General features: G+C 46.1%; 1 protein-coding gene across 1 annotated transcript in view; it reads left to right on the forward strand.

Annotated features, from left to right (window-relative positions):
• Positions 1–5,419: 5,419 nt before the first annotated feature.
• The window catches only part of CHRNA2 (cholinergic receptor nicotinic alpha 2 subunit), a 99,040-nt gene continuing 89,206 nt past the window's right edge, over positions 5,420–15,253 (forward strand). Inside the window, exons 1-2 of the mRNA XM_066594722.1 lie at positions 5,420–5,682; positions 11,870–12,262. Of these exons, the coding sequence (XP_066450819.1) occupies positions 12,196–12,262 (67 nt within the window). The 5' untranslated portion in view covers positions 5,420–5,682; positions 11,870–12,195. The remainder of the gene's footprint in view (positions 5,683–11,869; positions 12,263–15,253) is intronic.

Below are 15,253 nucleotides of genomic sequence, written 5' to 3' on the forward strand. Positions count from 1 at the left end.
AAATAGATATGAGATAGATAGATATGAGAGAGATAGATAGATAAATAGATAGAGAGATAGATATGAGATAGATAGATGGATATGAGATAGATATGAGATAGATAGATATGAGATAGATGTGAGATAGATTTGAGATAGATAGTATATAGATAGCAGATAGATAGAAATGAGATAGTAAATAGATAGATAGAAATGAGATAGTAGATAGATAGATAGATAGATAGATAATAAATAGATAGATAGATATGAGAGAGAGAGATAGATAGACTCATCCAGTCAACCAGTGGTTATGCCTGTGACCTCTAAGGCTACCAGTGGTCCCGGCGCCAACATGAAACCTAGCAAAAGCAGCTACTAACATTATCACTGCTGAGTCCTGCTGAGTGAGCAGCCAGAGGTGAGCAGCTGCTGGTTTTACTAACATTGGGCCGCCTCCAAGCCTTCAGCTACTGCCGGTTGACTATTATAATGTGCTAACCACACTTCATTGTAATCTGTGAGTACAACTGGCTCAGCGGCCCACTGGGAGATTCATTGGCTCCTCGGTGGGCCAGTCCCAGTCTGGGGACTTGTCTTTAGAATCCTAGGTAGGTGCTACACGTCACATCTGTATGATGCCAGGACCCAAGTACCCAGCAAAATATTGCCACCATCTTCCCATGTGGCACCCTGTTGCCATCTCTTCCCCAGGTCAGTGATGCACCCAGCCATCCACATGATGTACTGTAGATACATTGCGTATGGTCACTGGTGGGGATTTGTAGATACACTGTAGAGTCACTGGAATATTAGATACGTTTTGTGGGGTCATGGGTCGGGATATGTATATGCTGTTGGGTCACTGTTCAGAATAAGCAGATATGTTGTAGGGTTATCGGGTCAGGTAATGTAGATACACTCTAGGGTCACTGGTGGGATATGTAGATACACTTTAGGGTTACTGATTGGGATATGTAGATATGCTTTAGCCGTGACGGATTCCACCAGCAGAATACCGCAGCTTAGTCTGTCACGGCGCCCCCCAAAGACCCCATATTCACCTCTTTGGATCCTCTGCTCAAGTACTGTCCGGCAAGCTGGCACACATGCGCAGTGCAGCGCATGACGCACAAGCGGTGGGCAGTGATGCGTAATCACACGATACTTCTGCTGTGTTCACCACAAAAATATCGCGTAACGGCCGGCTTCCATTGACTACAATGGAAGCCGGCTGCCCGTTTTTCCACGGCAATTAGAACATGTCACGGTTTCTTTCACGCTACGGAATTCTGCGGTAGACTTCTGCAGCGTGGACATCAACAGAACCTAATAGCTGCGGGATAACGCAACAGATTTCAGCCCTTGGGTCACTGATTGGGACATGTAGATACACTCTGGGGTTACTGATTGGAATATGTAGATATGCTTTAGGGTCACTGATTGGGATATGTAGATATGTTATAGGGTCACTGGTCGGGATATATAGATGCGCTCTAGGCTCACTGGTTGAGATATGTAGATGCGCTCTGGGGTTACTGATTGGAATATGTAGATATGCTGTAGGGTCACTGGTTGGGATATGTAGATATGTTATAGGCTCACTGGTTGGGATATGTAGATATGTTAGAGGGTTACTGTCGGAATATGTAGATATGCTGTAGGGTCACTGGTTGGGATATGTAGATATGCTGTAGGGTCACTGGTTGGGATATGTAGATATGTTATAGGGTCACTGATTGGGATATGTAGATATGCTGTAGCGTCACTGGTTGGGATATGTAGATACGTTATAGGGTCACTGATTGGGATAGGTAGATATGTTATAGGGTGACTGTCGGAATATGTAGATATGCTGTAGGGTCACTGGTTGGGATATGCAGATATGTTATAGCGTCACTGATTGGGATATGTAGATATGCTGTAGGGTCACTGGTTGGGATATGTAGAACATTCTAGGGTCACTGATTGGGATATGTAGATATGTTAGAGGGTTACTGTCGGAATATGTAGATATGCTGTAGGGTCACTGGTTGGGATATGTAGATATGCTGTAGGGTCACTGGTTGGGATATGTAGATATGTTATAGGGTCACTGATTGGGATATGTAGATATGCTGTAGCGTCACTGGTTGGGATATGTAGATACGTTATAGGGTCACTGATTGGGATAGGTAGATATGTTATAGGGTGACTGTCAGAATATGTAGATATGCTGTAGGGTCACTGGTTGGGATATGCAGATATGTTATAGCGTCACTGATTGGGATATGTAGATATGCTGTAGGGTCACTGGTTGGGATATGTAGATACGTTATAGGGTCACTGATTGGGATATGTACATACGTTCTAGGGTCACTGGTTGGGATATGTAGATATGCTGTAGGGTCACTGGTTGTGCTATGTAGATGCGCTCAGAGGTCACTGGTTGGGATATGTAGATATTTTATAGGGTCACTGGTTGGGATATGTAGATGCGCTCTGAGGTCACTGGTTGGCATCATTCTTGCGTATCTGCATATTTTGCCTTGTGGAAATACATTTATTTAATTGCGCTCTCAGAGGATTTCCGCACGCTTCACTCTCATTGAAGCGAAAATCATTTCTCCCTCCATTGATTTGTTGCATTTTACACATCACTATGTCAGGATCATAAATAACCTCATGAGCTTTATGGGGTCTGGAAATGAACGATCCCAAGTCCGGCTAATAGATACATCCAAATCCTGCTGTCTGCATGTCCCCAGCGCCCCCTACTGTCCACAGCAGGAACTGCACCTGAGGAATGCTGTGCAGTATGTGTTGTGCGCTCTCCACGTAGAGATGTGCAGGATCTCCCTGTAACACCTGGGGACATGGGGGGATTGTGTTACTACCTGGACTGCAGGGGAGGCAAGTGCAGCCATTATTTATTGATGCGCCATGTCTGGCTCAGCAGGACCTACAAAGTAAGATGCCTGTCACTATTCCATTATGTATCTGTGTGCATGCACTGATGTAGCAGAGCTCAGTTTCGCATTGTTTCTGCATCTTGATAATTCAGCCTATTTGCCTGCAGTCCTATGTAAAATGACATGAAATAGCAATGGCTTCAGGTAATATAGTATGGAAGGCTGAAAAAAGGCTTATGTCCATCCAGGAAAGTGTGATTATTCTCAGTGCGAGAAACCAAGTAACCTTGTAGATATGAGACCTTTTAATGGCTAACAAAAATACATGATACTACAGCGAGCTTTCAGGGATATCTCGCCGCCTTCGTCAGGCTAATGAATGAGACTAGTGTGGATGGCACATGATTATAACATACAGATGCGGAGGGGTGGGGGGCACAATCCTCATGATCTAAATAATTGTTCACACACAGAAATTTGGGACTTGAAAAAACACAAGACAGTCTGAGCAGAGAGACAAAAACTAAATCAGTCCACTGAGCTGAGGAATGTGACAGTTTTGTGACGGGTGAAAATTTATTTAGATCAAGAGGGGTGTCCCCCTTCCCTCTGCATCTGTATGTTATAATCATGTGCCATCCAAACTAGTTTCATTCATTAGCCCGGCAAAGGTGGCGAGATATCCCTGAAAGCTCGCTGTAACATCATGTATTTTTGTTAGCCATTAAAAGGTATCATATCTACAAGATTGCTTGGTTTCACTCACTGAGAACAATCACACTTTGCTCTTCTGGCTAACACGACCTTTTTTCCATCCAGGATAAAACATGCAAAACAAGCCCTGCTACATTTAACAAACTCAGCCCGATAGATATAGCACACTCAGATCTGCTACACGGGAACCAACCTTGCTTTATATACAGTTGGGACTATCATTCACATCATCCTGCTACCACATACTAGCTCAGCTCTGCTGTACCGCAGTCTTGCTGCATCTAGCACGTCTTCTTGCTACCACTCACAAGCTCAGCACTGCTATATCTGACCCAGCCTTGCTATATCTGACAATTGTGTCTATCTTTCACATCCTCCTGCTACCATATACTAGCTCAACTCAACTACACCTCATTCAGTCTTGTTACATCTTACAATTGTAACTATCATTCTCATTCTTCTACTACTACTTACAAGATCAGCTCTGCTACACCTGACTCAGCCATGCTATATCTTACAAATGTGTATATCATTCACATCCTCCTGCTACCACGTACTAGCTCAACTCTGCTACACCTGAATTGTTATATCTTACAATTGTAACTATCATTCACGTTCTCCTACTACTACTTACAAGCTCAGCTCTGCTATACCTGACTTAGTCTTGCGGTATCATACAGCTGTACTTATCATTCACATCCTCACACTACCACATACAAGTTCAGCTCTGCTATACCTGAACCAGCCATGCTGTAGCTTACAACTGCGCTTATCATCGATACCCCCCTGCTACAGCCTATAAGCTCAGCTCTGCTATACCTGACCCAGTGCTTCTATAGTTAGTGCACATGTTCTTGCTATCACTTATACAAACTCACATCTGCTACATCTGCCTGCCTTGCTCTATCTTACAGCTGTACCTATCATTCGCCCATTCTGCTATCATTCCCAAACTCAGCTCTGCTATACCTGACCCAGCGTTTCTATAGTTAGTGCACATGTTTCTGCTATCGCCTACACAAGCTCAGCTCTGCTACATCTGCCTCTGCCTCGTTCTGTCTTACAGCTGTAACTATTATTCACCCATCCTGCTACTATTCCCAAACTCAGCTCTGCTATACCTGACCCAACCTCGGTGTATTTTACAATTATGCTCATCATTCTCTCCACCTTCTACCACATACAAGCTCAGCTCTGCTATACGTGATTCAGGCTTGCTCTATCTTACAGCTCTACCTATCATTCACATCCTCTTGCTACCACTTACAAACTCAGCTCTGCTATACCTGAATCAGCCTTCTCATAGCTACAACAGATTTTGCTACCAAGGGCTCAACCCTGTTACAGCTCCCAACTGTGCCTACTATTATACATGCTCAGCTCTACTACACCTGACTCAGCCTTGCTATAGCTTACAGTTATGCTTATCATTCATATCCTTCTGCTACTACTTACAAACTCAGCTCTACTACACCAGAACCAGCCTTGGTATAGCTACCACACATCCTGCTAACTAGGGCTCAACCTTGCTGTAGCTCACAACTTTGCCTATCACTGACATCCTATTGCTACCACTTACATGCTCAGCTCTGCTACATCTGACTCCACCAGCCTTTCTATACCCTACAGCTGTCCTTTAGCTCTGCTACACCTACCAGCATCATTCCTTACATCGTATGATATCAGTGCACCTAGAACAAGTTGTGCTCAGCTCTACAGCCTGGCATCTGAAGGGTTAACCAGACCCCTAGATGTCTCCATCCCCCTCCTTGTAGAGTAGATAACCCTCTTTTTGCTCCTCCCCCCATCACCCATCCATCCATGGCCAGGTCTGGAGCTGCTGAGCCAGGAGCTACCTTCTATTGTCGGGGAGGCTGGAGTAGAGACCAAGGAGCCTAGAGGAGGAGGAAAGAGCTGCAGGAAGGATCAGGTGTCTTCTGCACCACCTTCTTCTTCTACTACTTTGCCACTTGCATGTGAAGTGAGGGGTGTGAATACTTCTGCTCCAGCCGCCAATACATGTGTGTGGATCTGCAGGAGGGTCGGGAACCTCAAGGAGCATTTCTTATCTTGGAGACGTCTTAGGACTTGAGGCAAGAAGGTAAAAGTTTCCTCTACTTGTATATTATTCCATTTAGAACTTGTATTTATTGTAGCAGAGCTGAGTTTGTTTAATGTACCAACCTTGATGGTAGGTGCTGTAGAAAACTGTGCCAGATGTTGCAAGGTGAAGCGGAGATGAGTAGGTTTTATGTTGCGCACATGTAGAAAGGATGATTATGTCTGATGTAGCAGAGATGAGACTATCTGATGTAGAATGAATGATTCTCTCTGACATAGTAGAGATGAGTATGTCTAAATGTAGAATAGATTAATACTTTATATTCGAAGTAGAAGAGATAAGTATGTCTGATGTAGAAGAGATGACTAGGTCTGATGTAGCAGAGCTGAGTATATCTAATGTAGAAGAGATGAATATTATGTCTGATGTAGCAGTGTTAAAGGGATGATTGTCTGATGTAGCAGAGATGACATTAAGTGTAACAGTTGAGATGGTGTATAGATGAGTATGTCAGATGTAGCAGGGATGAGCATTTGTGATGTAGGAGGGATGGTTACGTCTGATGTAGCAGTGCTGTGTGTATCTGGTGTAGAAGGGATGATTAAATCTGATACAGTAGAGATGAGTATGTCTAATGTAGAAGAGCTGAATACTGTATGAACTGAGTATATCTGATGTAGAAGGAATGATTATGTCTGATGTAGCAGACCGCATGTATGTAAATGTAGAATAAACGGAAACTATATGTCCAATGTAGCAGAGATTAGAATGTCTGATGTAGAAGAGATGAGATTGTTAGATATAGCAGGATTGAAATGTAGCAGAGCTGAGCATCTTTGATGTAGAAGAGATGATTGTGTCTGATGTAGCAGTGACGAGAATGTCTGATGTATTAGGGCTGAGTTCATTAGATGCATCAGAGTCGCCATGTAGTTTTACAAGAGTATGTCAGATGCACCAGAGATACGTTTGATGTAGTAACAGTATTATGTCAAATGTATCGAGGGTGAGTCCATCTGGCTTGTAGCAGAGCTAATTACGTCAGGTACGGAGAAGAGCTTTTTGGATGTAGCTGAGCCAGATATGTCAATTATAACAGATTAGCACATTTAAGATGTGGAAGAGCTGAGTGCATAAACCACTGTATATTAAGGCTGGGGGTATGACATGTAGCAGAGCTGAGTGTGTCAGATTTAGTAGATTAATCTGTTGCTGTAACCCTATAAGGTGTTCTGTAGTTTTGCATAGAATTGCAGATAAAATTTATACTATACAGCCCACAAGTGTTAGAGGACACATTCCACTCTGCTACATACCGCATACCTACATACAACACCTGCTGTCTTCTCTGAGCAGCTTACTGCTGGTCAGACACACGAAAATCTGCTAAGTGATGACTATGGGAAAAACCAGGAGCTCCAGGAGCTGTGCGGTACATCCTAGAGAAGTGAGGCATCAAGACTGGAGTTTAGATTAGTTTTGTGGAGTCAGGACTGGAGCTGAGGAGCAGTGAGGAGTCAGGACTGGAGCTGAGGAGTAGTGAGGAGTCAAGGCTGGAACTTAGGAGCAATGAGGAGTCAAGACTAAAGCTGAGGAGCAGTAATGGGTCTGGACTGGAGCTGAGGAGCAGTGAGGAGTCAAGGCTGGAACTTAGGAGCAATGAGGAGTCAAGACTGAAGCTGAGGAGCAGTAAGGGGTCTGGACTGGAGCTGAGGGGCACTGAGGAAGCAGGATTGAGGGAGAGGAGCAGTGAGAAATTGTGACTGGGGCCGACGAGCAGTGAGAAGTCAGGACTGGAGGTGAGGAATGGTGAGAAGTTAGGACTTGAGGTGAGAAGCAGTGAAAAGTTGGGGATGGGGGTGAGGAGAAGTGAGGAGTCAGGACTTGGGAGTGAGGGGCACGGAGGAAGCAGGATGGAGGGCAAGGAGCAATGAGAAATCGTGACTGGGGCGAAGAGCACTGAGAAGTCAGGACTAGTGGTGAGGAGCAGTAAGAAGTCAGGACTGGGGGTGAGGAGCAGTAAGAAGTCAGGACTGGGGGTGAGGAGCAGTAAGAAGTCAGGACTGGGGGCGAGGAGCAGTGAAAAGTCGGGATTGGGGGCGAGGAGCAGTGGGGAGTCGGGACTAGGGACAAGGAGCAGTGACGAGTTGGGACTGAGGTCGAGGAGCAGTGAGGTGTCGGGACTGGGGGTGAGGAGTCAGGATTGGGGAATGAGGAGCACTGAATAGACTGGAGGTGAGGAGCAGTGTTTAGTTTGGACTGGGGGTGAGGAGCAGTGAGGAGTCAGGATTGGGGGATGAGAAGCACTGAATAGTCGGGACTGGAGGTGAGGAGCAGTGAGAAGTCAGAATTGGGGAATGAGAAGGAAGGACTGAATAGTCGGGACTGGAGGTGGGAAGCAGTGTGTAGTTGGGACTGGGGGTGAGGAGTAGTGAGAAGTCGGGTTTGGGGGGTGAGGAGAAATGAGAAGTTGGGTTTGGGGGCGAGGTGCAGTGAATAGTTGGGACTAGAGGTGGGGAGCAGTGACTTTCCATTCCCATCTTCTCCACAACCCGCTGGGAGCCTCATCCGTTGTCCGAGGGCTCTGGCTCTGATTCTCTGGCTTTCATTTTAATAGAAAATGAATCCCTTCATTATAGCAAAAGAGCAAAAGAAAATCCCCAAATCAGAGAGAGAGAATAATCCGGAGCGGAAGAGCCGAGGCGTCCAGCAGCAGAAACGTGTCCTGTTATTGATTTAGGTTCTTATTTGTGTTACATTGTTACATACTATACAGGGTGTCGTCATAAACCCGATCCAGCGCTGTATACTACTGGGGTCCTATGGTGAGATAACAATAGTGTACTTGAATAGGAAGGCATGTACTACATGATGGCATGGCGCACGGGCCCCTTGTGGCCCCAGATCATGGATTTCCATTTTGTGTTGTGGCCCCTGTGAGAGAGAGTAAAACCCAATTGCAAAGTTGAAGAGCAGCATGTGAGGAGCAGAAATTTGCTTTCCACGTCTCTCTTGGTCCCATGGGATGGCTGCTATGGCCGAAGTAAGGAAAGTGTACTGGAAGTGGCCTCCTCCTGCCATGATACACGCATGGAGTCGTTCTACAGTGCCGTCCAGGGCTGATGCTATGATTGCGGGACCGTGCTAGTAAACAGCGTACAGCCGATTCCATGTAGATGCACATTACTAGTAAGAGCAGGAACCAATCAGAAGACAGTGCAGATTATGGAACTTGGTGCAATCGACTCGTTAGACCTGCGGTCATTCAAGGGACTCTCAACGTGGATCGGTCCCTGCAGGCGACGGCGGACAACTTCCTGCATGATCGACCCCTATGGTAGCAGGAGGACACTTCCATTCCCCTCCCTTACTTCAGTCATAGCGGGGCTCAAAGGTGATGGAACGGGGAGTCCACGGAGGTATTTTTCACACTCATCGGGTGCCTTGTTCCAGTGCTGCCTTGTTCCAGTGGGGCGCCTGGTGAGCGTGAGATACGTCCCTCTTCCATCACCTATGTGCCCATAACTGGCTTTGATAGCTCAGACTTCTATAACCATGGCAACATCAAATATGTTTATTTTAAATTTTTTTAATTACAAATATAGAAAAAAAACCACTTAGTTTTTTCTTTATCTTTTAATATACTTTATTTTTTACATTAATACAAAACCTTATTTTCACTTTTTTTTTTTTGAAAGTTCCCATAGGAGACTTTAACTTGCAATCGTTTGATCACTTATACTGAAGTATTGCAGTGTATGGTATTTCAGTATGTGGTTTTCTGCAAGCATTCTATTAAGACAGGCCACAAGCTATTCTGAATAGGCAGAGATACTCGGCAGTCCTGGGGGCCTACAGACGGCACCCCACAATCTCATCGTAGGTGGGGGGGGGGGGGCGGGCATTCGGGACGACGATCAGGGTATTTAAATGTCGCTGTCAGAATTGGCAGTAGTATTTAAAGGGTTAACAGCCACAATAAACCTCTGATAATGGCTGTCGTGGCCAGATGTCAGTTGTCAAAGACAGCTTACCCCAGCTGCGTACAAACCCTATAACATATATATCCTGGATCGCTAAGCAGTTAAAGGGGGTTTCCTCACCAATAGTTGGTCAGTGGGGGTCTGCCGCTTGAAATTCCCTCCAATGACCTGATGGAAGTGACAGTTGTTCTCCAGTGAGCACTGCTGTCACTTCAGTCCATACCAGGCACAGTGCCACACATTCCATAGTGGTTGTGCCTGGTATTGCAGCTTATCCCACTCACTTGAATAGGATTGGTTTTGTGATGCATATCCAATCTAACATGATAATGTCATCACTTACTGTTACTCCTTTTCATGTCCCCGCACCGCTGCGGTAGCTCCTAATACACTGAACATGAGGTTATAGATGTCAGGCAGCATGAGGAAGTAGTGCAGCAGTGCCTGAAAGTGATGAGGACCCAGCGAGAAGCGGTAAGTGGTGCGGTGCATGTCTCTTGCAATCTCTAGATGCTGCTTGAGGGTAGGGGTAAAAACCATCATCTCAAACTGAACATTCATGGGTTAATCAGTTGTAGGAGATTGGCCCCTAACAAGGGCATACCTACCATAGAAAGGGCTTCCATGGAGAAAGTGGAGGGGGCATTCCAGGGTGGTCTTGTCAGCAATTGTATGGCTTGTAATGACTTGCACAGGGATGGGGTCTCCAGAGAGGCTGCATGGGGGTGCAGGACCTCCTGTGTGCATGTGATTAGGGGTGTGATAGTGTCAAGCAGCTCCGGAAAGTTGTCCTATTTACTGTTAGCCCTGAACTTCTACCCTGCATAGACTCCTCAACATTGAAATTGGGCCCCCAAGAAGGAAAAGCTCTGGAATTATGGAAATCGTGCGACCGATAGACATGGTAATTCTATGCAAATAATGAGAAAATGGGAACAAAATAGTCCAAAGATCTCGATTTATTCAGTACGGAGTATGGGCGGCTCACGCAGAAGTCCACGCACTCACACGCCTCGGAACGCTATCATCGAGGTTATTAATGGTTTTCTGTGGAACGTTCTGCTACGCTGAATGCATCAAGATGCGCGGCTGATAGTTCCTTATACAATTGCTGACCAAGGGCGTCCCAGATCTGCTCGATGGGAGACGCTGCAGCTCATGGCCGCATACTTAGGCATGCAGGCTGCAAGAGCAACATGCGGTCTGGCGTCGGCGTGCTGAAAAACGTCTCCTGGGACACTATGGAGAATTGCGCGTACCTCTGGTTCCGCGGCACCTTCAACTTCCTCGATTTGCATAACTTTATGAATTTTAATAGTGGCAATTTCAATGTTGAGGAGTGTAAATGCGACTCCTGGTGCCCGTAGAAGGAATAATGGGGTCATCTACCCGTTGTAGGGGGTTTTGATCCTAAAGCAGCATGTCCAGTGCGGCTTCTTCAGATGCTCCTTGTTTGTAGACAAAGTGATATATTCTTAATGCACCTCCTGGGTCTCCTTGTACCTACTAATGGGTTAATTTCCAAGGTATTTGTTATAAAGAGGTTCGGTGCCACACTGCATGCATGGTGAGGACTTGCTGCATCTACGGACGAGCCGTGACATAAGGATCCTTCTTTGTACGCCTCATCCCTCTCCCTTCTCTTCTAGTGACTTGCAGCAGGTAATGGTTTAGTTTGTCGCAGATTTTGGTGCGGATCTGCAGCAAATCAGTGTGAACGCATCCTTTAGAGGGTTTATTCTTCATATTGTGTTTTAAAGGGCTTTTCCAGGCAGTACCAGCTGTCAGTGCCAGGATACACCGGGGCTGGAGCAGAAGCCGGTGTTCTGACCCATGTGGCCGATGCTCATAATTGCAGGCACAGCTCTCATTGAAATCAACGGGAGCTGCACTTGTAATTGCAGTCTGGGGTCCCATTGATTTTAGTGGAAGCTGTGCCTGCAATTACAAGCATTGGCCACTACTCAACGATTCCTGACATCCTCTTCTGACCCCTTTCGGTGACATGTTGTTTCCATCCACAGGATCCCCTTTCACTAGATGTTTTGCTTGACCATGCCAATCTCTGTATACTCTCCATACAGTGAAGCTCCAATCATGAGAGATCTGGGTGCTCTAATAAAGGAGCCATCCAGTGTATGTGTGTATTCCTCATCCATGTTCCTGGTCTTCTCCTGGTGCGGCTTATAATGGGTTAATCTAGTGAGCTCCTCTTCTAATCTGCACAATGTTCTTCCTTTCAGGGCATCTTCCAAGGAACAAAGAGACCGTAAAGCCTCTCACTGACTAGCAGGGTCCCTGGGGGGCTTCCGCAGCTCCAGCCCTGATTCAGCACCACGGAGAGAGCACTCAGCCTGCAGCAGGTTCAGCACCGAGGACAGCTCCCCAGGTCCCACTAATGGACAGCAGCAGCTCTGCCTCCCTGCACTCACGGCTCCTGCCAGCACCTTTATAAAAGTATAATGCAGGCAGGTTCAGCCTTGGATGCTTCCTCAGGTTAGAGTCCCTGGAGTTGGCTTTCTTTAAGGAACAAAGCACTTGGAATATCAACAGCTCATCACCCAACAGCATGGGCTACTATGTGGGCGGAAGGCTGTCAGTGGCTGTGTATTACATAATGTCCTGCACCACCACAGGTAAGGAGCGGCGGGAGACCAATGCATTGTCAAGAGAGGGGGAAAGTTTTGAAAGTTTACAGGCAACTTTTGGAGAACTTGAAGTCTCTTGCTGCACAGGTGTCCAAGCAAAGCAGTGGTGGCAGTGGGTGACTATGCCATGCTTTATAACCTACCTACCTTGTGAATGGGTCAACCTGCTATTACATTATAAGCCCTGAGGACTAGAAGTCACTTTACAGGATGTAACTACTGGTGTCCTATATTGAAATGGCAAACTTGACTAAGAAGGCATGAATGCACTACACGGTGGTAAGAAGCACGGGCCCCTGTGGGTGCCAGAACATGGATTTCAATTTTGTATTGTGGCCCTTGTAAGAAAGTGAGTAAACCCCAATTGAGGAGTTGAAGAGCAGCATGTGAGAAGCTGTAATACGCTTTCCACGTCTCTTTAAGTCCCGTGGGACCACTGCTACAACTGAGGTAAGGAAAGCGTACTGGAAGTGGCTCCTTCTGCTACAATAAATGTATGGAGCCCTTCTACAGTGCTGTCCGGGGCTGACGCTATCATTGCCGTGTCAGTGAATGGCGACGCGCTGATTCAGTGCAGCTGCAATGCAAATTACTGGTAAGACCCAACTCAGTCAGAAGACGAGGACTTCACTATGAATGTGTAGGTTGGAATTTGGCACCATCACCTCGTTGGACCTGTTGTCACTACAGGGACTCTATGTGGATCGGTCCTTGAATCTCCTGTAGATGATGGCAGACGGCTTCCTGGATGATCGGCTCCTATCGTAGCAGGAGGAGGATGCTTCCAGTACGCTTCCCTTACTTCAGCCATAACAGCCCTCTCACCGGACTTGGAGAGATGCAGAACACGGATTTCTGCTCCTCACATGCTACTCTACAACTTTGCAGTTGGGTTTTACTTCTTCTCTCTCACAGGAGCCACAACACAACTGATATCCATGTTCCGGGGCCCCCAGGAGCCCATGCGCCATACCGTCATGTAATATGTCTTCCTAATCAATATAGCAGACCAGTACTGAGATATAGAGCTGGATCCAGCTTTTTGACTACATCCCACATAACACATTAGGACTGTGAGTCATTTTTGGTCCTGGTGGGCCAGGGGATGGCAGCAACCATTCCTGATATCCACCTTGTTCCTATTCTCAACTACCTGTGGGGGGGGGGGATTATATAGTAATAGCTGCACTTGTTATGCCCTGTTATAATGCTGACCAGTATCAATGATGATGGGGTGGGATCTCAGGAAGCTCCCCTTTAAGCGGTGCTGTAATTGATGTTCTTGCCCATTGTAATTTATAATTATTGTTAAAGGCCAAGGGCCGAGATTGGCTTGGGGGTATCCCAGCACAGGAGTCATAGTGGTCCCTCTGTACACTGTTCCCCTCCCCAAAGGATCTTTCCCATAGAAGGACATTTTTTGACTAAATGCAAGTTGTGATGCAGAATTTCCTGTAGAATTCTATCATTTTCAGTTACGCATCCAAATCTGCATGTTAGCCCCACGGATGTTGGTGCTGAATTTTCGGCAGGAGGGCAAATTGTACTACATCCTATGGAAGAGCTCTGTCCATGTGAAAGGTCCCCAAGGAATACTGGGCACTCCGTGTGTCATTCCTTCTCTCGGAAAGTGGTGCTTCTACTATGTATGTAGTACACGTAGTTGTCCACTACAATATAGGTGGTCCCTCTACTAATGGTTCCCCTACAGACCCACCTGTCCTCTTAGCTGCTATACCTGGTCCATAGACTACATCTACCAGAGAGGCAGTAGAGGTAATCCTGTACACCCGGGGGAGCAGCAGCTGTATGGAGGGTCTGCAGCATGTGGTCGGATCTGCCAAGAAAAATCATGCATAAGCTAACACAAGACAAGTGGAGTCTTTGCAGGTTATCTGGTGCTCTGCTCTTAAAGGAGTATTCTCATCATAGACACTTATTGCACATCCCCAGCATGCAGTACGCCATATAAGCCATATACTATAGAAGGGGGGCCACCACAGGGGTCCTCAACTTCTGGAAAAACAAGGTTACTTCAGCCTGATATTGCCAGGATCCTCTTTAGTGAATAGGTAAGCTGCATTATTAGTGATGTCTAGTGATTGGAAAGGCTGCATTCTCAGTGATGTCACTGCTGCTCTCTAGTGAATGGATATTCTTCAATCTCAGTGATGGCACTGCTCTCTAGTGAATGGATAGGCTGCATTACTAGTGATGTCACCGCTGCTCTCTAGAGAGTGAATAGGCTGCATTATCACTGATGTCACCGCTGCTCTCTAGTGAATTGACAGGAGCATTGTCAAGGATGTCACCGCTGCTCTCGTGTGATTGGATAGGCTCTATTCTTAGTGATGTCACGGCTGCTCTCTAGTGGATAGATAGGCTGCGTTATTAGTGATATCACTGCTGCTCTCTAGTGAAGGGATAGGCTGCATTCTTAGTGATGTCACCGCTGCTCTCTAGTTAATGGATATGCTGCATTATTAGTGATGTCACTGCTGCTCTCTAGTGAATTGACAGGAGCATTGTCAATGATGTCACTGCTGCTCTTGTTTGATTGGATAGGCTGTATTCTTAGTGATGTCAGCATTGCTCTCTAGTGGATAGATAGGCTGCGTTATTAGGGATGTCACTGCTGCTCTCTAGTGAAGGGATAGGCTGCATTCTTAGTGATGTCACCACTGCTTTGTAGTGAAGGGATAGGCTGTGTTATCAGTGATGTCACCGCTGCGCTCATGTGAATGGATACTCTGCATTATCAGTGATGTCGCTGCTGCTCTCTAGTTAATTGACAAGAGCATTGTCAATGATGTCACCCCTGCTCTCTAGTGAATGGATACTCTGAATTATAAGTGATATCACCTCTGCTCTCTATTGAATGCATACGCTGCATTGTCAATGATGTAACCCCTGCTCTCTAGTGAATGGATACTCTGAATTATAAGTGATATCACCCCTGCTCTCTATTGAATGCATACG

The sequence above is a fragment of the Eleutherodactylus coqui genome, chromosome 1, assembly GCF_035609145.1.
Source record: "Eleutherodactylus coqui strain aEleCoq1 chromosome 1, aEleCoq1.hap1, whole genome shotgun sequence".
NCBI classification, from domain to species: Eukaryota; Metazoa; Chordata; class Amphibia; order Anura; family Eleutherodactylidae; genus Eleutherodactylus; species Eleutherodactylus coqui.